Below are 23,590 nucleotides of genomic sequence, written 5' to 3' on the forward strand. Positions count from 1 at the left end.
TCACTTAAGTGAAATCCTAGTGAATCTTAAAACAAGTCATTGCTGATCACATTTAAAAGTAAAATAAAATAACATAAATAAAAAGTGCAAACATGGCCAAGGAGTAAAAATAGGAAACTCATAAACTTTAGTGATTGACAGGTCTGCAACATGAAAAATGTGAAAGCTATTAGTTATTTCATAATAGATGTTTCATTTTAGTCAGTGTACTGTAGTCCCTCGTTTATCGTGGGGGTTACGTTCTAAAAATAACCCCCAATAGTTGAAATCCGCAAAGAAGTCAGCTTTATTTTTTTTACTATTTTTATACATGTTTTAAAGCTGTAAAACCACATTTCTCTAATGTTTAAACACTCTCAAAGCTCAAAACTTTGTAGATTTTATAACAAACCTATTTTCAAACATACAGCACTTCATAGTCACACTGCTAGTGACCAGACATTGATGCCAAACTCAGTCTTTGTTGACAATGACGTCAGGTCAACATGGACACTGGTCTGTTCACCCTTTAACCATGGACTAGAAGCTGTGTGACCAACTGGAGCTGTAGGACACGCCCTTTATAACCAGGACATGACTAGGAAGGATTTGGCGTGGAGGAGAATCAGTGAGGAGGTGGTAGTAGCAGGTAAAAGTTCTCTCTGTAGCACTGAGCTAGCATAGCATTAGCCGCTAATCACACCAGCTTTTTTCACTGGTGGTTTATGTTTATGAGGAGAAAAAGAAGCACAGCTCCTCGCTTCAGCAGGCGGTGAAACTCACCGAATTGGATGTGTCGCTGGTGGGTGAATGCAGCATTAGCCAATCAGGCCTAGCAGACAGAGCTAATAGAAAAACGTGACTCGTACAGACATTCTTTGGTGCTCATGGGGTAAGTTTTCATTTATGAACATGTTTAAGAGTACTAGGCGATTCCAGTTTTGATGTGCAATGCACAGCAGTACATGCAAGTAGGGTTGCCAGGTTAGGGGCCCTCTAGTGGCCAGGGGGCCCTAAGCAGGAGCTTAGTCTGTGTATAGGCTGGGCCAGTGTAGTGAAAAATAATCCTACGCGTGAAAGCCTCCTACAGGCGCATGCGCACTAATAGCGTAATAAATATTTACACGTATACGTACAATATTTTGCTACCTTAAATTTTCCTACTATGATAAACCCTAATTCTAACCCTAACCCAAACCTTAAAAGTTATAGGAAAGATTCTTATCTTTTTTCAACAGGACACGCATGCTAAACCCCAAGGTTGAGACCCTCTGCTTTAGTTAATAGTAATAAGAAGGGGTTGTCAAGATAACCCCGATCAGAAAACAATCGTTTTCTGATCGTTTTGTACCGATGTTACATTAGGGATGGGGCCTTAATTTGGTCAGTGTAGCTTATGCTAAGCTAACCTGTTCTATCCAAATGAAGAATTCATTAACAACAAAAGAGAAAAACACAATCAAGAGGAAGGAAAACTTCTCCTTGTGTGGTTTTATATTTCCCACAAAAAAAAAAAAAAAACTGAAAGAAAAGAAGGTGAAAGTCTTTGAAAGTTCCCAAATATTTCCTGAAGTTTACACAAAGAAACAGGAGAAAAAACTTGATGCAAGCCTCATCCGGGGGAGCATGTTAGTGTTCACCTGAAGTTAGAGCTGAATGTCTGGGGAGGACGCGCTGCAGTGGTTGCGTGTGGGCAGCAGGGAGTGCTACAGGCAAAAAATATATATATAAATAAAAAAAACCTCCCTCCCCTTTTCTCTAACTACTACTTTCAGGAAAAAAGTGAGAGATGATCCCTGTGGAGCTCTGCTGCAGGACTTAGCAGGTCAGAGAAAGTTGTGTGTGTGTGTGTGGTGTGTGTGTGTGTGTGTGTGTGTGTGTGTGTGTGTGTGTGTGTGTGGTGGTGTGTGTGTGTGTGTGTGTGTGTGTGTGTGAGATAAAAGTTCTCATCGAGGAGCTCCGAGGGTTTCTGCAGTAGTCCGAAAAACACACACAACGATCCCCAAACCTGCGGCAGCCGACGGACGAGTTTTAAACGACAGAATTCCACTTATGAATATGAATGAGGGCAAAAATGAAAAAGCTGATGAATGTTATCCCTTATCTCCATAAGATTAGACCATTCCCTTGAACCTAGCCAAGGACACTCACAATTTGAAGCGTTCGCTTGTCTGGCGTTTTTTTGATGGACATTGATAAGGTTACATCACACAGCTGTGATATAGTGATATTTAGAAGGTCTGGAACCATCCAAGTACAGGCTCAGGTTCATCTTTAACTGTTTGTCCAACATCACGGCCACCGTGGAAGAGAAAAAACGATGTTTTCAACCAAACTTATCACAGCGGGGGTGAAAAAATGTGTTTGATCAGAAGGTCACATGTCAGCATTTAGAATAATGAATGATCTGAGCACTAATACAGGAAAGAATGAGTTTTTTATAGGAATTTTGTGTGTTTTTTTTCTCATGTGTATGTTTGTTGTTGTCTTGCACAATGTGAAGCATTTTGTGTATTTCTGTAGTCCTTTTGTGTATTTTTTCTGTAAAATCTTTGTTTTTTGGAGGTTTGTTTGTACTGTGGGTTTGAGGAGTCATTTTATTTATGTTTTTTCTTGTTTTTTGTGTACTTTTGTTGTCATATTCTGTAAATTTGTAATTTTGTGTATAACTAGTCGTATTGTTCATTTTTGTAGTAGTTTGTGTGTTTTTTGGAGTATTTTTCTGTGTTTTTATCTTTTTTTCCTACAATGTTGTAATTCTTTGTGTTTTTTTTACGTATTGTTGCTCTTATTTTGTGTATTTTTCTAGCAATTTGTACATTTACTTTGGGGGCCGCATAAAATTAGACGGAGGGCCGCCAGTTGCCTACGTCTGCATTAGAGTTATTAAATGAATATGTCGATTAAGGTCCTTCCTTTCTCCCCCCAAAGGGGGGGTGGGGGGCTAGATATATATACCCCTCATTCTCCTCTTCATTCTCCCCGTGTCAGATCAATCATGCACCATCCCAACTCAAGGTGAAAGCCATCAAAGTGTCATTCCCCCATTGTCAGTGATTCACAGGAAACTGCGACGCACTGAAGTGGAGGGGTGGGGGGCGTTAGGGGGCGAGCAGACACAAACAGAAAGACAGCATCAACAACCGAGTTACGTGGAGTGGAGAGGGGGGAAACAAACAGCCGCGATGCCTGCCGAGATTAATCTGCTTTACTGCCAGTCCTCAAGAGCAAAACAAGGGGGGGAAATTCAGTGTGAACACAAGTCGGTGCCATAAAACCAACCATAAACATCCTCCTCGTCCATGGAAAGAGAGCAGCGATAACGCAGGTTCAATCCCTCAGATAAGATAAGTCTGTGAAACTTTGGCCGCCGGTTAATGGTTTTCAGGAACCTCAGGTGAGATGACGATCTGCCAGTTGTTGATAAACCTCAGTTGGAGGATTTGTTTGAAGTGTTGGCCATGAAGACGACAACAACTACGACGACTCTCTGCTTCCTGTGGGCCTCGGTGGTCCTCGCGGCCCCCGTAAACAAAGCAGGACAGAAGGTTCTGCTCATCTCGTTTGACGGTTTTCGTTGGGATTACGACCGAGATGTGGACACGCCCAACCTGGACCAGATGGCTCTGGATGGAGTGAAGGCGGTGTACGTAACGCCACCGTATCTGACCATCACCAGCCCCACGCACTTCACCCTGCTCACAGGTAAAGGGTTTGAGTTCCAGCATCAGGGGCTCTCAGATTACTTTGCATCAGAAGTGTAAAGAGTACTGATAAGTCCTACTCAGGTAGAAGTAGAAGTACAGTTTAAACCACGGGTGAGTTTTTCTATGTTACTTTTGCAGCAATGTTTGTAAAAATTTGTGACATTGCTTTCCTTAAATATAACGATGTTAAATCTAAATGTTAAATGTCACGGGTGAATCTAAATATTTATCTAATATGCAAATTCACCAGATCTAGCTTTTCTTTTGGTATTCCCAGTGAATTTGCAAATTAGCTAAATATTTAGTTTTGCCTGTGACATTTAAAATTTAGATTTAAAATTTAGATTTAAAATTTAAGATTTTCATTTAACATTTAGATTTGCATTTAACATTTATATTTAACATTTAGCATTTAGATTTAACATTTATATTTAACATTTACATTATATTTTTACGAGAAAAAAATACTACAAATTTCGCAAATATTGCTGTGAATCTGGTCAGAATTAACGTTGTATAAGTAAGTCATTCCCAAGTACAAGTAAAAAGGTAGCTCAATTAAATAGTACTCAAACAGGAGTGGACTGGCCACATGGCATCGTCCCGATGTGTGCCGTCGACCCAAAGTGGGCCGGTTCGCTACATTTTTCTTTTTTGATGAGCGAGCGGAGGCAGACATGGTAACAAGTGACCACAATTGCTCTTTAAGTGGCAAAATATGGCAAGAAAAGAGTGAAAGTGACTAAAATGGGCAAAAGCAGTCAAGAGTGGCCAACAATGAGCAAATAAAAGGAACCAGGTGGTATGTAATGGCTAAAGGTTGCTTAAATGGGCAAAATGTGGGAAAACAGTTGTGAAAAAGGGCAAAAATGTGGAACAAAAAAAAGGCAAAATGTTGGGAAAAAAAGGAATAAGTGGTATTTATTGGTATTGTAGCTTATTTGGATGAAAAGTGGGCCAAAGAAATAAAAGAAAGGACAAAAATGTCCGCCAAAAAGTGTCTAAAAGGACTTTAAAAATTGACAAAAATAGGAAAAAATAGATATTCATTGGCAAAAGGAAGTTAAAGTCTGAAAAAAGCCTTTTGTAAAATTGCAAACTGAAATAGATAAAAAGGGGTTAAAATGTTTCCTCTTTTTCCTGAAGAAAATGCAAGTGAGGATGGAGGTGCTGGCTTGCATCACATTGCATTAGCTAGTGCTAGCATTAGCTTTTACATTAGCATTAGCTTATCATTACCATTAAGCATTAGATTAGCATTAGCATTAGCAATACATTACCCTCGTATTAACTGACATTAGCAATAAGGTTGAAAAAAGTTGAGAATGCAGGTACTGGCCCGTGTTGCTTGCTAAAGCATTAGCATGAGCATTAACTTAGCATTAACATTAAATTAGCCATTATCCTACAATAGCAATAACCTAGCAATAGCATTAGCCTAACTTTAGCACTAACCTAGTATTAGCATTAGCCTATAATTAGCATTAACCTAACATTAGCTGAACATTAGCAATAGGTTGAAAAAGTTGAAATGGTTTGAAATAAAGATCATATTTTGGATAAAAAAAAACAGTTTAAGCAAAATACAGATATTATTCTTTTATTTAAATTGTCAAGAATCTATTGAAACTAATATATTTTCTTTTTATAACCTTCTTACAAACTGTTTAACTCATAAACCAAAATAAACTGCACATTTCTTGATTTATCACCATGCAAAGTTAAACAACAATATATATTTAAAAAATTAAAAAAATGTTTTAAAATCATAAATACAGGGAATATATAGAGTTGACTTTGTGCAGCTTATTATTCCTATTATTCAATGGCCCATGATGCATTGGGAGCTGAAAATGTGAAATGGTCCTGGGACAAGCTAAAAATCATACATCGCCTTTCAAAATTAAAGTTCTCTTCTTGTCTTAGCTTAACTCTTATTAAAATAGGGCTCTTATTTTGAAGTTAACAGGAAGTTTAGTCAGTTTGACCAATGGAGGGTCTCTGAAAATGTATAAATGTGTCTATGTGAGATTTATGGATCAAATGAGCACATGTTGATATTCTACTTGATCACTTTCTCACAGAACTTTTAAAACTGAGATATTTAACTTCAGTGTGCTTCAGGTTTCTAACACTTTAGGTTCCAAATGACATCCCTAGCAGTGAATAATAATAATAATAATAATAATAATAATAATAATAATAATAATAATAATAAATAATAATAATAATAATAATAATAATCCTCCGCAGGCCGCTACGTGGAGAACCACGGAGTGATCCACAATATGTGGTTCAACACCAGCAGCACTGAGAAGAAGCCCTACTATCAGACACAGTTTGTGAACGAGTGGTGGGACAACGGGACCCTTCCCATCTGGATCACGGCTCAGAAACAGGTGTTTTTTTTACATCTTTTCCCTTCATAAAACACGGCAGAATCATTTCTGGTGGTTGAATTGCAGATTATTTTTTGCAGATGTTGGTGGATGTTTAAATTTGCTCAGCTCTTGGTGTAAAGAAAAAAAAGAAAGAAAAAACTAATCAAATGTAGCACCCGCTGCCTTGGTTCCGTACAGTGTAGCATAAGTAGAGTGGATACGGAAAGTGTTTTGCATAGTTACGATGTTTGAAGTACACGTGTGATATTTATGCTGATGGAGCCTCCTCGTCTCATCCTCTCTCCCAGGGCCTCAAAGCTGGTTCTCTCCACTTCCCCGGCACGGCCTCCTCTTACCAGGGCCAGGTTGCTATGATGCGGGAAGTGGAGCCTCTGCTCTACAACTACAAGAACGAAACCGCCTGGCAACTTAACTCCGACAAGGTGATGGGCTGGTTCAGGGACCGGGAATTGGACTTTGTGTCCATGTACTTCGGAGAGCCGGACGGAACCGGACACATTCACGGCCCGGACTCCCGTCAGCGCGAGACATGGTGAAGCAAGTGGACCGGACAGTTGGCTACATACGGCGCTCGGCCGCCCGACACGGGTTGAGCGACCGCCTGAATATCATCATCACGTCAGACCATGGCATGAGCTCGGTGTATCGTAATGGTCTGGTGGAGGAAAATCACTCTGTCCAGGATCCCAGGGTTCTCCTTCAGGGACCTGATCTTCCACCTGGTGGACTTCGGACCGTCTGGGATGCTGCTGCCCAAAGCGGGAAAGCTGGAGACGGTTTATAATTCTTTGAAAGGAGCACATCCACACCTCCACGTCTACAAGAAGGAGGAGCTACCGGAGCGCTTCCATTTCACCAACAACGACCGCATTCTTCCCATTGTCCTATTTGCTGACGCCGGATATGTCATCAACGGGGTTATGTTGACGAAAAGTCCACGATGGGCTGAGATTTGTGCCAGTAGAAACGGAATTTCAATGAATCCGTGTACATTTCGTTCTTTGGTTATTTCGTTTCAAAAAAAATTTTAAAATAGGAAAAAACTCGTTAGTTTAGGGTTAGGGTTAGCTTTTACTCTAGGACAAAAAAAGAGCAACGCATAAGTCACATTACTGATCAACTGGTGAAAAGAAACGTTATTAATACATCAATAAATCAAAACAAAAAAGTTATGCTACAAAAAGCACACACGATATGTGACTAAAGGAACCAGAGGTGGTGTAATGAATTTACTGGTGCACCTCGTTTCTTGTGATCAACTTACGTGTGTGTTGACGGCTGACGATAGTGGCGAGTGGTATTATAGCATGGACAATAAATTTTTTACTGCCCTCAAAAAAGCTGTAATTGTTTTTCCAAAAGTGTCAAATGGTAGAAGTTCTAACATCTATTGTTCCTCACAGTCAATAGTCAGTCACCAGGCTATCTGGATACTATTTGGACCGTAACACCACAAAACAAAATATAAACGTGAGCAGCTTTTTACGAGCTAAAACATCCACAGATGAAAACAGGAGCAGGAAATAAATCTTCAACAGTCCTATTGAGGGTTTTTACGGCGCGTCATCAAACCGGAAGTGGCCATATTGGAGGTTCTCAGCAGGTAAACAAAGAATATTCCAAACGTCGAACAAAAGGAAATGGTGAATTTTTGCTGTGTTCTTGGCTCTACCAATCAGTCAAACCGTGAAAAAACATTTGGAGTTTTATAGACTGACAAAAGTTACAACAAATCAGGGAGAACAATGTCATCAGTCATCAGAAGAAAGGAAGTGCTTGTGGTTAGCAAAGCTAAACCAGGATCTACCAGGCAAACATCTGGACAACAATCAGCCCATTTCAGGTTAGTGAATTGTTGATAGCAGTGGCTCTTACCTTATTTTCTAGTGTGATGATGATAATATAATTAATATCAAGGTTCTGTATGTGGCATTATTGACTTAATATATAATTTAATAGCCTGCTACAGTAGCAACACAGTTGTTAAAATGTATTTAGGGCCCTATTGTAATTTGGACCTCTTTTTTATTATTATTATTTTTACAAAAAAGTGATTGCATTTTTGAGGGCCTATACACATTGAAAAACTTGTGAAAATGTGAACGCATAGGACTGGCAAAAAATGTGATATTTTGGAGAAATTGGACATGTGAATGGCAAAATGACTCAATGGCGCCCCCTTGAAAATTGTATTTCATCACTGTGGAACTTCTGCAAAAATCACTCTCTACAGTGATGACATCATCATCACAGACAGACATTCCTTGCTTTAATAGAGAAACACGTCTTGCATTCAACACTGCACTGTTAAAGTACTTCACACGTTCATATTTTTATTTTAATCATACTTGTTTATTTTTTGCGTTATTAAACAATCTTGACAGTAAAGTTGAATGTTTATAGATGTAAATATTCCTCTTAGCAGCCTGTTCACTTGGATGGTGTGCTACGCATACGGAAGTTATTCAGAGTTTGTCGAGCTAAGTAGATGCTAATAAATGATAGCAGCTTTAATTTGTATTGTAAAAAAAATGAGTTATGGTTTGATGATGCTTTGGACCATAGGCAAGGCAAATATATTTATATAGTGCACTATAGTACTATAGTACTATAGTGCACTACTATAGTACACAAGGCAACTCAATGTGTTTTACATGTTCAAAAAGTGCAACAGAAAACATTCAACAGCTTAAAATCAACGAGAACATTAAAGTCGGCAAAAAAAATTATAATAATTTAAAATCATCAGCAAACATCAACAACAACATGACCAATAATCTCCCTCTCAATCATACGCAGTAGAGAAAAACAGTAAAAATGTTCACATTAGATGCTGGCTTCAGCTCTGCTGCTAATCATATATTAATCATGAACTGGAACCCTTAAGTAGCTTACAGTAAAATAATTACAGCAGAAAGTGATTTTACAGCATGTAGTGATTTTAATGCAAACCAGTCATTAATATAATAAAATATACACTTCCTAATTACAATTCAATGATTATAATCTAGTACCTTTGTTAACATTGAAATGCTGTGAACATTCCTACTAGGGCTGAGCGATATGTACATAAACTCATATCTCAATATATTTTCTCAGAATAAGGATATATGATATAAATCTAGATATTTTCATTTCAAATGAAGTCTGAGCAGAAAAACAATTCTGGGTTAAATTTGCTGATGTAAAATGCTACAGAGGCTCATTTATTAACAAACAGCTGATCAATATGTGCTACTTTTGGCTTTTTCACCTTTAAGGGACAGCATGTGTGAGTGAGTTCTGTAGTGTAGCTTGTTATGGGTTAATTCATCTAACTGAGCTTTATATGTTGTTCTGACAAGTAAAAGCAGTGACTCCTAAAAATATGATATATATATATATATATATGTATATATATGCGATATTGTAGTTTTCTATATCGCCAAAATAGAAAACTCGATATATCTTGAATCTCGAAAACAGCCTAAATAAAAACATAAATGTGTATATGAAGCACATGTGTTTATTTAATATACTTACAGTTTATATACATCAACACATGGTATATTTACTGTTAATTTCACGTTGCTTGTCTTTAAGTTTCACATTAACATTTTATTTTATTACATATTTTATTATAATTTCTCATGCTCACTCATGTGGTTCACTAATGACTTATTAAACACATTTATTACAGACTTTATATCTAACACTTTATAAACAGTGTATATTTGTGGAGCTTGTGATTGGATGATTTTTCATGGTGACTTACGTTGTTCCTTCTTAAATTCTCAGTTATTAATCTAACAGAACGTGTAACCCTAACCCTAAGGTAAACTCTCCAAGATATTTACACGAGTACGTCTTCTTACATTCATCATCTCTCTTCTGAGTTGTTTGTTGCCGATGTCAGCACTAATCTCGCGAGAACTGCCACTCAGGCCATTTCAGGTGGTGGTTCTCACGAGCCTAATGACAGCGTTCAGTTTAGAGAGGCAGAGTTATGTTTTTATTTATTTATCTTTTAGTTATTATTACATTAAAATATGGGATATTTACGGGAAAATACTAATACAGGACGATGGCGGAAAATAGGGGTAAAATACAGGAGTTTCCCACAGGTGTGTTTATTCCCCCTCTTTTTCTCTTTCTCATGGGCCGACCCAGTGGCCCTCTACCACCTGAGCCACGGTCGTTCAATAGCAACAGTTGTTAAAATGCAGAGCTAAAACGTGCTTTATTTCTCATTGTATTCCAGGTCAAAGGTCAGACTTTTATCTAAATGATGACCCAGATTGGGTTAGGGTTAAAACCAGGTAGTTGATCATATCAGGATACACAATAGACGGAAGAGTCTCTGGGTCGTCATTGATCAAAGACGTATAGATCTGCATCACCAATAAACTCTAACTTTTCCAAATATCGTGACCAAGTCCTTCCCTGTTCGCTTTTGCATCTAGAACACATTTTGAGGAGCTTTTCTGTGGTTTTGGACACTTATCCATCGCAGTGTTTACCTCCCAGTGCTTCCAATATGGCCGCACATCCGGGTAACTGCCCAGAACGTGACGTCTAGGTGTAAACCCTTTTATAGTGAGGATGTCTCCTGCTTCCTAACTAAATAAGTAGCGTCTCTTTGTTCAACTTCAGCCGATTCAAGATATACAAAGTTGTGTTCTTCAATAGCGACCCAGGAGTCAACATTGGTTTTCACTTCATCAATATTGTGTTTAAAAACCTTCATACAACCAACATTTAGGGTCTTCATTGTTTTCCTGATGCTCTCTCTCTGTTTAACAAGTGGAGAAAATAGCTTTAAACTCTGTGCAAACTGGATGTTTTTTGTTTTTTAACTAGTTTTTGATATAATAGGGTTAAAGTTGGGGGCATCGCTGTATTCTGATTGTGTGTCTCAAGCCGAGCATTGTGAGACTCTGTGAAGCTGGAGGCAGTAGCAGTAGAACGATCAGACATGACAAATGTAGCGCCTCCACTGACAGCGGTGACTTGTGTTTGGCCCCAGATGTAACAAGCTGAAAAGTTTCCAAGCAGAAAAAAATATGTGGCAGCGCTTTCCTGCCCTCAGCAACACTTATTGATTGAGGCTGGAAATAAATAGCTGCCATTTGCACCCAGCTCCAGGTTTCCGCTTTAAATAGCAAAACATTTCATACTGTAATGATGTTTGTTACTTATTAACAACTCCCTGCCTGCGCATGTAATTAGGACTTACGGGAGAGGTCATAAAGTTATCAAATCTGAAGAAGTGAGCAGAATAATAACCATTACTTTACACACATACAACTCCTTCAAATAAATACACTAAAGGACAACATGAGCTGCTGAAACTATCATGTTTTCAGGTTATGACCAGATGAATGAGAACAGATGTTTGTGTAATTTCTAGAGTTCTCCAGTGAGGAGGTGGGTTCTGAATCTGGATCTCCACTGAAGGTGTGGGAAGATCTTAAAATGGAAGTATAGGACTTGAGGCCAATAAGGTAATTCAGGAAGTAAACTGTCCTTAATACGGCTCGAGAACACAGAAATAGCGGATATGTGAGGACTAGGGAAATATTACACACCGTGGATGTCACATGGGTTTTGAAACAACCATCACATCTAGGATTGCGTCTGAATATTCCCTCCTATCTCCTTTCTATCCACATTGCCTTAACCCTGTGGTTAAGGTGTTAGGAGACTTCCTAAAGGAGTTAGGGAAAGTCCATCATGGTGACGTAATAATAATATTAAGGTTAGTGGATGTCTGCCGTGCTGAAAAACCTCCACATTTCCTAAAATGGACTGAAGCTCATTTCTAACACTTCCCCCCTGTGCCTCTACACACCTCTCACAGGTTGAATGTAAATCAAAGGAAAGAGGTTACCAGGCTACGAGGAACTAAAGTGAAACTAAGAGACGTCACATTGAGAATGGTTGATCACACTCACCTTCCACTCACTAATCATCATTATTGCAAAATAAGTAGGATTTTATCAAATAGTTACATTTATGCCAAATATAGACCTACATAACGTGGTAGACATACACATGTACAACCACACTAAGCATTCCTAGTGAAATGTTGATAAAACATAAATGTCTTAGATCCCGTTTTCCCACAGAGTGTCTGTTTACAGTCTTTGTGTTTCCGTGAACACTCTGACGAGTGGGTCCCTTTAAATGTTGTCATCACAATGAATTGTGGGTCATCATTATCTGGTCTCTTTTGGTAAAGAATGCATCAGTGGCTAAAGGAGGTTATAAAGGAAGCACTGAGCCTCCCTTCCTTAGCTTTTAGAGAATTGTGCATAGGAAAGGAGATAGGAAGGACTATTCAGACACAACCCTGGCCTTTTCATCTAAAACCATGAGCTGGGCTGAAAAGCAGGTTTACTCAGTTTTCTTCAATTTAGTTAGTTTTAGTTTCATTTTTTCAATCATAATTTTAAAAAAATGAAAACGTCAATTTGATCAGTAATGTGCTAGTTATTGAGAACACTTAAAAGTGCTTATTCACCAATACGATTTAATCACAATACTTTGATGCCGATTTCTTGCGATTCGATTAAAAATATTGCAACTCGTTTTTAGTTCTTTTGCCTATCGGAAGAAAAAAGTTGAATCATAGAAGTCAGAGTTTCACTGTTAGACTAACAATTCCTCGGTTAAAGTTCAGCCACCGTTGCGTAGATCAGGTCTCCTTTAGCTTCTAGCTTAGTCATACTTACACGGAATGGAAAAACTGTTTCTCGCAGCATGCAACTATGACGTCCAAGTTATTTGGCTCCGCTGTGGTGCTGGTTTGGTCCAGAGTAAATAAACACGCCCTTAATGTGCATCTCATACAAAACACTATGAAATGATCCAGAAAAACATTATAAAATAAACAGAAAGGAGAAGAAAAAGGAAGGAAAAAGAACCAAAAATGTTCCAACAAGAACAAAGTGCTGCTATAGAGCAGTGTATCATCAGCATAGCATAGACAAGTACAGATGAAGATCAGGAAGATAGAATAATGATTTCTGGATTTTTAAAAAATACAGACATTCAAACTGTTGACTATCAAGTTTTTTTTTTACGGCCAATATTTACAAGCAAAAACTGTAGAATATATACTAACTCCAGGTCAATAGGTGGCAGTAAATAATAATGAAAGTGGTAAGCCTACTTCCAAACCACTTTCTTCAGAGTGGATAAAAATATCTGGGGTGTGTTTGAATAATCCCTCCTATGTCCTTTCCTATCCACTTTTCCTTTACCCAAAAAGTGTTTAAGTGGCGGCCATGATAAGGAGCGTTCCAAATCTCTAACAGCCAAGGAAGGAAGTCTCAATGCTTCCTTTATATCAGAGCTAGGCAACTTTTATCACAGCGGGGCCAAAAAAAAGTGTGTGTGTTTGATCAGAGGGTCACATGATCAACATTCATGTCAGCATTAGAATAATGAGTGATCTGAACATTAATACAGCAAAGAAGAAGAAGAGATTTTATAGTAATTGTGTGTGTTTTTCAGTCATTCTGTGTATGTTTGTTGCTGTCTTGCTCGTTGTGAAGCATTTTGTGTATTTCTGTAGGTCTTTTGTGTATTTTTTTTTAAATATACAGTATGTTTTTTGGAGTCATATTGTGTATTTGTGTTGTCATTGTGCTTGTTTGTTAGTACTGTGAGTCATTTTAGGTGTTTTTCTTGTGTTTTTGTGTACTTATGTTGTCATTTGTGTAATTTTGTATATTATTCGGAGTCATTTTGTGTATTATTGTTGTCGTTTCGTTCATTTTTGTGTGTTTTTGGAATCTTTTACTGTATTGTCCTTTTAATGTTTTCTTGCACTTGTTTTGTGTTTCGTGTGTATGTTTATATATATATATATATATATATATATATATATATATCCACCCAAAAAAGTAAAAAAAATACCAGCTGCCACTAACTTGGAGCAAAAGTTTGTCACAAACACAAAATCTAGTCTATCTATAATGCAAGAAAGGTCTGCGTGCGTGCATGTGTGTGTGTTTGTGGAGCAACGCGGTGCCTGTTGAAACTTTGTCAACAGCTTCCAAATACCACAAGTGTGTGCATCCATTATTTTGTCGTAATTTGGTAATTTCAAAACGTTTATTTTAATTTTATTTTGCTCGGACGGTACGTTCATGTTCACTTATTCAGCTTTTGACCTCAGTGTGAGGGGGCGCTAGCGCACATCTTAATCTATTTCACTGCACAGCTCTGCTCCAGAGCCAATCACAGGCGACCTAGGGTCACGTGTGCAGCCAGAGCCAATCGCTAAAGACCTAGAGTAGCACCAGACCTGCGCGCAGGCAAACGAGTGAGAGAGAAGAAGATAGTTTAAGGTTCTTTCACAAGTTTTGATCTCCTGTGGACTTCTCTGTTGAGGAAACATACTTTTTAACTGTTCCTTATTTGGTGATTACGTTTCAAAACGTTTATTTTCATGCTTGTTTGACCGTTCGCTGTTTAGACCGGACAAACGGGACCTGGAAGGGCAATGGCCTCCACTGTGTTGAAAGCTAATGGCAACATGTATACATAAAGTACACAAAACCACAACAGAAATGCACAAAAATATACAAAAAGGCTCCAAAAACACACAAAATGACACCAAAAAACATATTTTACAGAAAAATACACCAAACAACAAAAAAATATAAAATGACTAAAAATACACAAAACTAAATATAGTAGACCAGATTTATAAAATACAAGCATTAGATATGGAATCAATACGTTTAATCTGATTGGTCGGCTATGATGTGATGCTTTTGATTGTTGTCTGGTTGTTTCATTTTTTGTAGGTTCACAATGTTTGTTGATCATTTTAAATTAAAAATATATAATTTACTCAATAACGGTTGGGTGTAGAAATGTAATGTATTACTTTATTTTTTTTAAAATGTACTTAAGTACAAGTAAAATGACTGATTTAGAAATACACTAAAAAAAAAAGTACAAGTACCCATAAAAACAACTGAATTCCAGTAATGTGAGTACTTGTAATCAGTTACTTTCACCTCTGTGGGTTAATGATGGAGGGAAGGATCTGATCTGATCTAGGACAGGTTATGACAGGTCTTGGTCTAATCTCGTCTCTCATTATCGTCTCTTCTGAAGGAAATCACTACAAAGTGTGACATTGTTCTGAGATAAAAGTATTGCAGATAACATAATATGATATAATAAACATCTCATTCATTGATCCAACAGCTCCCTCTGCTGGAGTAATGGAGTAGAGCAGTGGTTCTCCATGTTCCCCTTAATGTCCCACTACCACATTTTGCTCAGAAAACTATTTTAAAAACATCTATAGATCATAATTATGGAATGAAGGAATGATAACACACATTTTAAAGAATCTCATTCTCACTCTATCATCATTTTGTGTGTTTTTGTGTCATTTCTTATATTTTGTTGTTTGTCTGTTCTTTTTATTATTTAGTATATTTTTCTCTTATGTTGTGTGTTTTTTGTGCGTTTTGGTATTATTAAATTATTCCTCTCAGTGTGTGTGTTTTTTGATGTGGTTGTGTGAGTTGCAGGTAATATCTAGTATGATTATCATTTTTATCTAAAAATAAACTTTATTAAACCCCATATTTTTTAAATCCCTTCCTTTGCCATCACGTACCCCTATAGGGCAGACATAGACAACTGGCCAGCCCCCAAAGTAAGTAAATTGTAACTATAAAAATGACAGAAAAATACACAAAACAAGAGCCAAGAACACATTAAAACATATAAAAAAGTACAAACATACAAAATACAGTAAAAAACAACGATAGAAACACAGAAAATACTCCAAAACACACAAAATACTACAAATATGAACAAAACGACAACAGTGATACACAAAATTACCTCGAAAAAAAACAAACAAAAAATGAGCAGTACTTACAAACACGCAAAACAACAAACAGAAATACACCAAAAATTACTCCAAAAAAACACAATATGACTCCAAAAAACATATTTTACAGGAAAAAATACACAAAAGGACAACAGGAATACACAAAATGCTTCACAACGAGCAAGCAAGACGACGACAAACATACACAGAATGACAGAAAAACACACAAAATGACTATAAAAACTCTTTGTTTCTTTCCTGTATTAATGCTCAGATCACTCATTTTCTAAATGCTTCGTTCGTGTTTTTTGGTGGGTTTTTTTTTTTGCGTCGCTGGTAATATTTATTAGAATTTTTAGCTAAAAATAAACTTTATTAAACCCCATACTTTTAATGCTTTCATTTGCTATCGCGTTCTCCCATTTGAGAATCACTGGCTTAGAGAACCGTGACGTCCAGATGAACAATCTCGGTTCACACGTGTCAAACTCAAGGCCCGGGGGCCAAATCTGGTCCTTGAAAACATCCAAATCGGGCCGCAGGGGAAAGTAAAATGACCAGATCCAAGTATTTTTTGATTATTAATAACCATTGAATAGCAATGGTGGCCATATAGAAAATGGCCGCCCATATTGAAAGTTTGAGTGGCCAACACCTTTTTCCAAAAATAGTGGCCCTTAGAGAGTATTTGTGCCAAATGTCATGCTTTTATATAAGTGAACAATTCTATTGAAAATATGGTCTATTCTGCTGCACTGTAGGTGATTTCTGATGTTCTCCGTCATGTTCTTGCAGTATTTTCCCGTCCAGTTCAACAAAGGCGAGCACGGCTTTGAAAACCAGGACATGGACATGAAGGCGCTCTTCAGGGCCGTGGGGCCGGCCTTTCCACAGAAACCTGGAGGTGGGGCCCTTCTGAGACGGTCAACATCTACCCGCTGATGTGCCACATCCTGGGCACTCCAGCGGAGGTCAACGACGGCCACCTGGACGCCACGCGCCACATGTTGGTGACCAGCGTGGACCCTCAGGGTGAGACCACGTGTGTCTCTGCTTTTGTACCGAGTTATTCATCATCAGAGATACACGTGTTTGTTTCCATCCAATCTAAATAATCAATCAATGTTTTTATCCACTCTAATTAGAGTTATGGTTAGTCAATTCTATGCAGATGACACCATGATCTTTTGCTGACTATCTGCCTTTGAATGTCACATTTAAAATACACAGGCATAAAATGTGATGAGGGGTGTAACATAATAATCAACTCACGATACGGTATGAGACACAATATAGGGCTCACGATACAAAACACTCCCGATATGATATAAAAAATGAGAAAACAATTTGGCTGCACAGGTGTGAGACAGTGTGTGGGAATGTTTTACTACATAAATCAAGAATGAAAACTAATTTAACTTTTTTATTATTTTTGTGTGTAAATCTTTAGTCTGAGGGCCTTTCTACTTTGGACTTTCCATTCATTAGCTCCTCTTTCAGTGCTGCACCAATGCTTGGGTCTGTGTGGGATTCAAATATCGTAGCTCTAACTGTTCTGTAGCTTTGAGAGTGAACACCACTGTTTTCATCCCATTATCCGTCTCAAACTCTGCTCTAGAAGAGGCTTCTCCATCACATTTCAATGCAATTTCTGCACATTTTGACTATTTTCCAGACATGTTCAGCACTTATAAACCCTTTTCCACCACTTTTACACCTAATGTTCACATATGTTGACTCATTATTGTCACTTTTAACCTCTTTTTGCTATCATTATTTTTGCCAATTTAAACCACATTCACCATTTGCCATGCCCATTATTTGCCAAGTTAAAATAATTGTTCCAATATTGACACTTTGAACCCTTTTTACCACTTTTTATGTCTGTTTTTTGCCAACTGTAATTTGCAACTTTTAACCCATTTCTGTAGTTTTTAAAATCCCATTTCGTCACCTTTTTTGTCACTTTTAATCCATTTTATTTCTGATTAAAACAAGGATTTACATCTTTAAGATGATCTCATTTGGGGTCGTGAGATACTGGGAGGGGATCTCCAGATATTTTTTTTTAACAATTTTAGTAAATTTTTACTTATTTTTACCCTTTTTCTGCAACTCCACCAAACTTTCCATATTTCAACCTATTTTTGTCACTTTTTCTGGCCATACTTTTGTTTTACTCCCATTTCTGACACTTCGACATCACATTTCAATGACTTTTCTGGCAAACAAACCTTCCTCTACATGTTTTTAACTGAATTCTTGGCTCTTTAATGCAGTCTTTGATCAATAACCAATGATGCTCTAAAGGTAGAAAAATGCTTGAAATCACAGGAATTTCTTCAATCATTCTCGTCTGCTTCAAATAATTCAAACTAAAGGAATGTGGCCTTGAAGGGGAATGTGGGAAAAGTCAAACCGTGTGAGAAATGCAACTGGTCATAAAGCATGAGCTGTAGGTAATAAACGCGAGGTGGAGGAATGTGTGTCATCGTGGGGAAATTGATTTGTTTTTTTGTTTGTACTTTTTTCCTCAGAAACGATGGATTATTATTGGTTGATTGCAGTGGTTGGATTTCTCTCAGTGGCTTTTATTTTGGTGACGTTCCAGGGAATACGCAGCAGGATGCGTAGAAGGTGAGACTAGGATCTCCATAGTTCCATCAAACACTTTTTACAAACTAAAGCCTTTAATTTTCTGCAGAAATTCACAGATATAACCTTCAACACCTTTTCTGTCCATTTGTTTATGTTTTCCATCAAGAACCACTGTTATCTGCTTTCTTTTCTTCACTATGTGTTAATTATTAGCCTTGTTTTTCTAAAGTAGATACTGGAATCCAAAACGCACTTGCCCTAGCGTTTGGTGTTAAATAATTAATGTTAGCATTTAGAATAATTACTAATCTGAGCATCAATACAAAAAACATATTTTTAGTTTTGAAGTCATTTTTGTGTATTTATGATGTGGCTTTTTTTCACTTTTTGGTTATTTTCTTATTTATTTTTTGTCATATTTTCATGTCTTATTTTGTACATTTTTTTGTCCTTTTGTTTTTTCTGTTACTTTTGTATATTTTTATTCTCATCTGTTTTTTGGTTAATTTTGTGTATTGTTGTCATTTTATACATGTTTCCGCTATTTTTTAGAAATACAACGTCGATGTTGAATCTAAATGTTGAATATTAAATCTAAATGTTACATTGAAATATAAATCTTAAATCTTAAATGTGCATCAATGAGCTTTTTATTTCCGGGTACTTTCGGTTAAGTTGCGTTTTTAGTGAATTATTTAGTTTCACCTGTGACATTTAGATTTAACATTTAGAATTAACATTTAGCTTTTAGAATAACATTTAGATTTTAACATTTAGTATTTATATTTTACCTTAAGCATTTATTATTTAACATGTATATTTAATGTAACATTTAGATTTAACATTTAACACTTGGATTTAGATTGAATGTTTAACATTTAGATGTAACATTTAGCATTTAGTAATTAACATTTAGCATTTAGATTTTAACATTTAGCATTTAGATTTAACATTTAGATTTCAACATTTAGCATTTATATTTAAATGTAACATTTACATTTAACATAGAGATTTAGATTTAACATTTGGATTTAGATTTAACATTGACAGTATATTGTACAAGAGAAAAAATATGGACAAATTTCACTAATATTGCTGTTAAATCTGATCAATAGTAACATTAAAAAAAATTCACATCCGCTTCTTAAACGTGGTTTGTTGCTAAATGTTGCTGTTTATTTTAGCATGCGCAACTTTACAATCTTTATAGGTTGTACCCTGTATCAACAGTTTTTTTTTTGTTTTGTTTTTTTAACCTTTATTTATGTTTATTTAGGATAAATATCCCAAACTAATCCTTATTATTCTGCGTCCTCCACAGGCCGGGAAATGTGGAAGAACTTGAAGGAAAACAAACTGCGTTCTGATCGCAGACGGCAACGCATTCCTCTGTCGGACTGAAAAACATGTGTTGATCATCCTCTGGAAATAATGCATAACGGATTGTTTATTCAAATGTAATAAATGTTTTACTGTCAGTGTGTTTGTCTCAGTAAAGTCATTTCACTGAACATAGATTAGTACTATTGAGTTAAAAGTTGTTTATTATGATGTACAGAGATTAGGACAGCTTTTCTGTCCCCGTTAGCATAAATTATAATGTATGCAGCTGTAAAATAGAGAAGAAAATGATTTTTAAAAACATAAAGATGTCTGTAATAAAACAGTTAGTGTTGTTTATTCGTTCTTTTAAAGTCTCACTTTCATTTCATTTTGCGCGCTTTAATGGAACTACGGTGGCTGCCATGTGACAGAAATGATCCCCCGCGAACCGTCGCCCGCCTTGGTGCAAGTGTGTCAAATAGTGTACCATAGTCGATCACATCCGGTTACATATTTCAAATTAAAACCACTTGCCAGCGTTGTGTTTTGTTTCATTTGAAACGTTAAAATTAGCCTCTGAAATGATACGAATCCAGCATTTTTATGGAATGTAAAAAACTTAAATTATTATTGACGTGGAAGAACATTTATTTAGTGATAATACTAGTTATTGATTTTTGTACAAACCCCACAACAAATAAATAAAATAACTCCAAAACACAAAATGTTAACAAAAAGACACAAAAAACTTGAACACACAATATTATTCAGAAAATACACAAAATCACAAAAGTAAAAAAACAAAAATGCACAAAATTACTTAATAAATACACAAATCATTAAAGATGAACAGCAACATAAATTACAAAGTATTCTGAAAAACACACAAACACAGAACATCATTCCAAGAACATACAAAATATCAACATATATTTCTCAAAAATATATAAAATTAAGACAAAACATACAAACAACAAAATAGAGATACAAAAAATTAGTCCAAAAACATACATCAAAGCAAAACAAAGACTCCTAAAGACACAAAACATCAGCAAAAAGAAATAACCCAAACACACAAGATATCAACCTAAAATACATAAAAACACACAATTATTATATAATTTCTTTTTAAAAAATGCACAAAAAAACAAACAAACAGAACATCAACATAAATTACACAAAGACAACATAAATACACTAAATATATATATATATTTTAAAAACACACTAATACAGAAAATGACTCCAAGGACATCCAAAATATCAACATGTATCACATGAAATTACAACAACATACATAAAATGAAGAAAAGAAACCACATACTGGCTCAAAAATAGATGCAAAATGGCTCCAAAACACACAAAACATCAGAAAAAAAACACAAAAACAAAAACCAAATGCTCAAAATATCAACCTAAATTACACAAAATAACACAAATACAAAGAACAAAATACACAAAATGGCTCTTAAAAACAAATCTCGAAAATGATTGCAAGAAAATACAAAATATTAACATGTATTACATGAAACTACAACTATACGAGAATGAAAATAAACATCAAAATAAACAATTCAATTCACCTTTATTTATATAGCGCAAATTACAACAAAGGTCATCTGAAAGCACTACAAAAATATAAAATTAATAAGAAAGAAAGAAAAAACAAATCCACATGAACGAGCATTCCAAACACACAAACCCTTTGTTCTTTCCTTTAATAATGCTCAGGCGGGTCTTTGATTTTGCTTTTATTTTGACGATCTGCCCCTTTAAGCTGTATGCGAGCGCGTTTCTCCACGAAAGCAATCAGTGTTCAACATAACGACCAATTTCCAACATGTCACTGATACTCCAGCACAAACTGTGGCCATTTTAAACACAGAAAGCAATTAAACGTGTTGTCACCAGGCGACCATTAACCTTAAATAAATGAATGCTAAGTGGTTAGCGCCCTAGCATTAACTCCGCTAATGCTGGTAATGAACGTGTTTGGACGCAAACGTATAGATGTGACCAACTGTGACACAAAGAGATGGAAAAGTTGATTGTAATTATATTAAACATCGTTCAGATTAGATTTAAATTAAACAGCTAACAGGACGTAGCACAGTCAAGCTAAGTTATGACTGGACATTGATAAATATAATAAAATATCTACTTTTAGTCAGATTAAACTGTTGTGGTTGACAAATACTACAATAAAATGTAACACTCGTAAAGTCCCATTAATTTTTCACCTAAACAATTGCAAACTAAACAAAAATTATGATTGAAAGGACAAAAAACAGACAAAAATTGCTCCAAAACTACAGAATATCAAAAAGAAAATTAAAACAAAAAATGTACTCAGAAACTGATAAAATGAAGCACTGAGAGAAAAGTAAACAAAAGAAAACACAAATGCACAATGTGACTTTAAAAGGACACAAAAATACACAATAAATACATAAAATGATTCAAAAACTCCAGAAAACCTCAAAAAGACAAGACAAAAAAAAGCACAAAACACCTCCAAAACAAAAATGACAAAAGAATAAACAGAAGGACAAGAAAAAACCACAAAATGACTCCAAAACCACAAAAATACTATAAAACGAGTCCAAAAACAACTAAAATGGCAGAAAAATACCCAAAGGAAAAACTAAAATGCAAAAAATACTCGAAAAGACAGAAAAATACACAAAAAAACCACTAATAAAAAGACAGAAAACTACAAAAAAGACACAAAAACTCCAACAACCTCTACTGACAAGAAAAAAGAACAAAATAACTAGAAAAACTAAACAAAAACAAAACACAATGACAGGAAAAATACACAAAAATCACATAAAATGACAACCAAACAAAAAATTACTTTGAAAACTCAAATGGGGGTTAGTTGTAGTTTTTAGATCTAATGTAGTTCATGCACACACACATTTTGTTTTTCCTTTTCAAGTTGTGTATTTTTCTGTTTTTTAGAGTCTTTTTGTGCGTTTCATTTTTTTTTTTATTTTTTTTTTGTCGTTTTGTATAGATTTTGTCATTTTCCGTGCTTTTGTTTTCAGTATTTTGGATTTGTGTATTTCTCATTTTGTGTATTTTGTTTTGGGAGTCGCATTGTGTGTTTTTGGGGTCATTTTATGTGTTTCTCTTTCATAATGTTTATTTTTGTCGGTTTGTGTTTGTGTTGTCATGGATTTTGTGTCAGTTTATGTATTTTTGTTGTCTTTGTGTATCTTTGCTGTTCATTTGTGTTTCTAGTTGTATTATTAATGTGTTTCTGTTTTAAATATTTTTTGGAGCCATTTGTGTTTTGTTGTCATTTTGTCTCGTAGTTTCTCATTTTCTTTTTCTTTTTCAAGTTTGTGTTATTTACTGTATTTTTTCCAGTTTGTTTTGTGGGGTTTTTCCTGTCATGTTGTCTAAGTTTGGTCATTTTTGTGCGTTTCTGTATTTTTTGGTTTTGTGTATGTTTGTCAGTTTGTTGTAGTTGTATGTCGTTTTGACTGTCACATTGTGTACACAAATAACACACAATGTGTGTTTATGTTGTTTCTCTTTTTTTGTCTTTTGTGTTGTCATGTCATGTTTATCTTTTGTCTAGTTTTGTCATTTTTGTGCATTTCTGTTTTTAGTATTTTTGGTTAAATAAAACACAAAATGACTCAAGAAATCTATAGAAACCTGTTTCCGCCCACAAAAAAAAAAAAAAAAAAATCACCAAGGAGAGTCATAATTATGAGGAAGAA

General features: G+C 35.8%; 1 protein-coding gene and 1 long non-coding RNA gene across 2 annotated transcripts in view; one reads left to right on the forward strand and one right to left on the reverse strand.

Annotated features, from left to right (window-relative positions):
* LOC114469019 (uncharacterized) overlaps positions 1–15,021 on the reverse strand; it is a 20,031-nt gene extending 5,010 nt beyond the window's left edge. Inside the window, exon 1 of the long non-coding RNA XR_003674697.1 lies at positions 14,991–15,021. This is a non-coding gene — a long non-coding RNA (uncharacterized LOC114469019). The remainder of the gene's footprint in view (positions 1–14,990) is intronic.
* LOC114469018 (ectonucleotide pyrophosphatase/phosphodiesterase family member 7-like) lies at positions 3,172–20,014 on the forward strand. Its single transcript, XM_028456235.1, is given in 10 exon segments — positions 3,172–3,684; positions 5,940–6,085; positions 6,376–6,607; positions 6,610–6,755; positions 6,757–7,005; positions 16,731–16,820; positions 16,822–16,851; positions 16,853–16,967; positions 18,473–18,572; positions 19,855–20,014. Coding segments are annotated over 10 exon segments (1,398 nt in total). The 5' UTR covers positions 3,172–3,440; the 3' UTR covers positions 19,901–20,014.
* The last annotated feature ends 3,576 nt before the right edge of the window (positions 20,015–23,590 follow it).

This window comes from Gouania willdenowi, chromosome 8 (assembly GCF_900634775.1).
Source record: "Gouania willdenowi chromosome 8, fGouWil2.1, whole genome shotgun sequence".
NCBI classification, from domain to species: Eukaryota; Metazoa; Chordata; class Actinopteri; order Blenniiformes; family Gobiesocidae; genus Gouania; species Gouania willdenowi.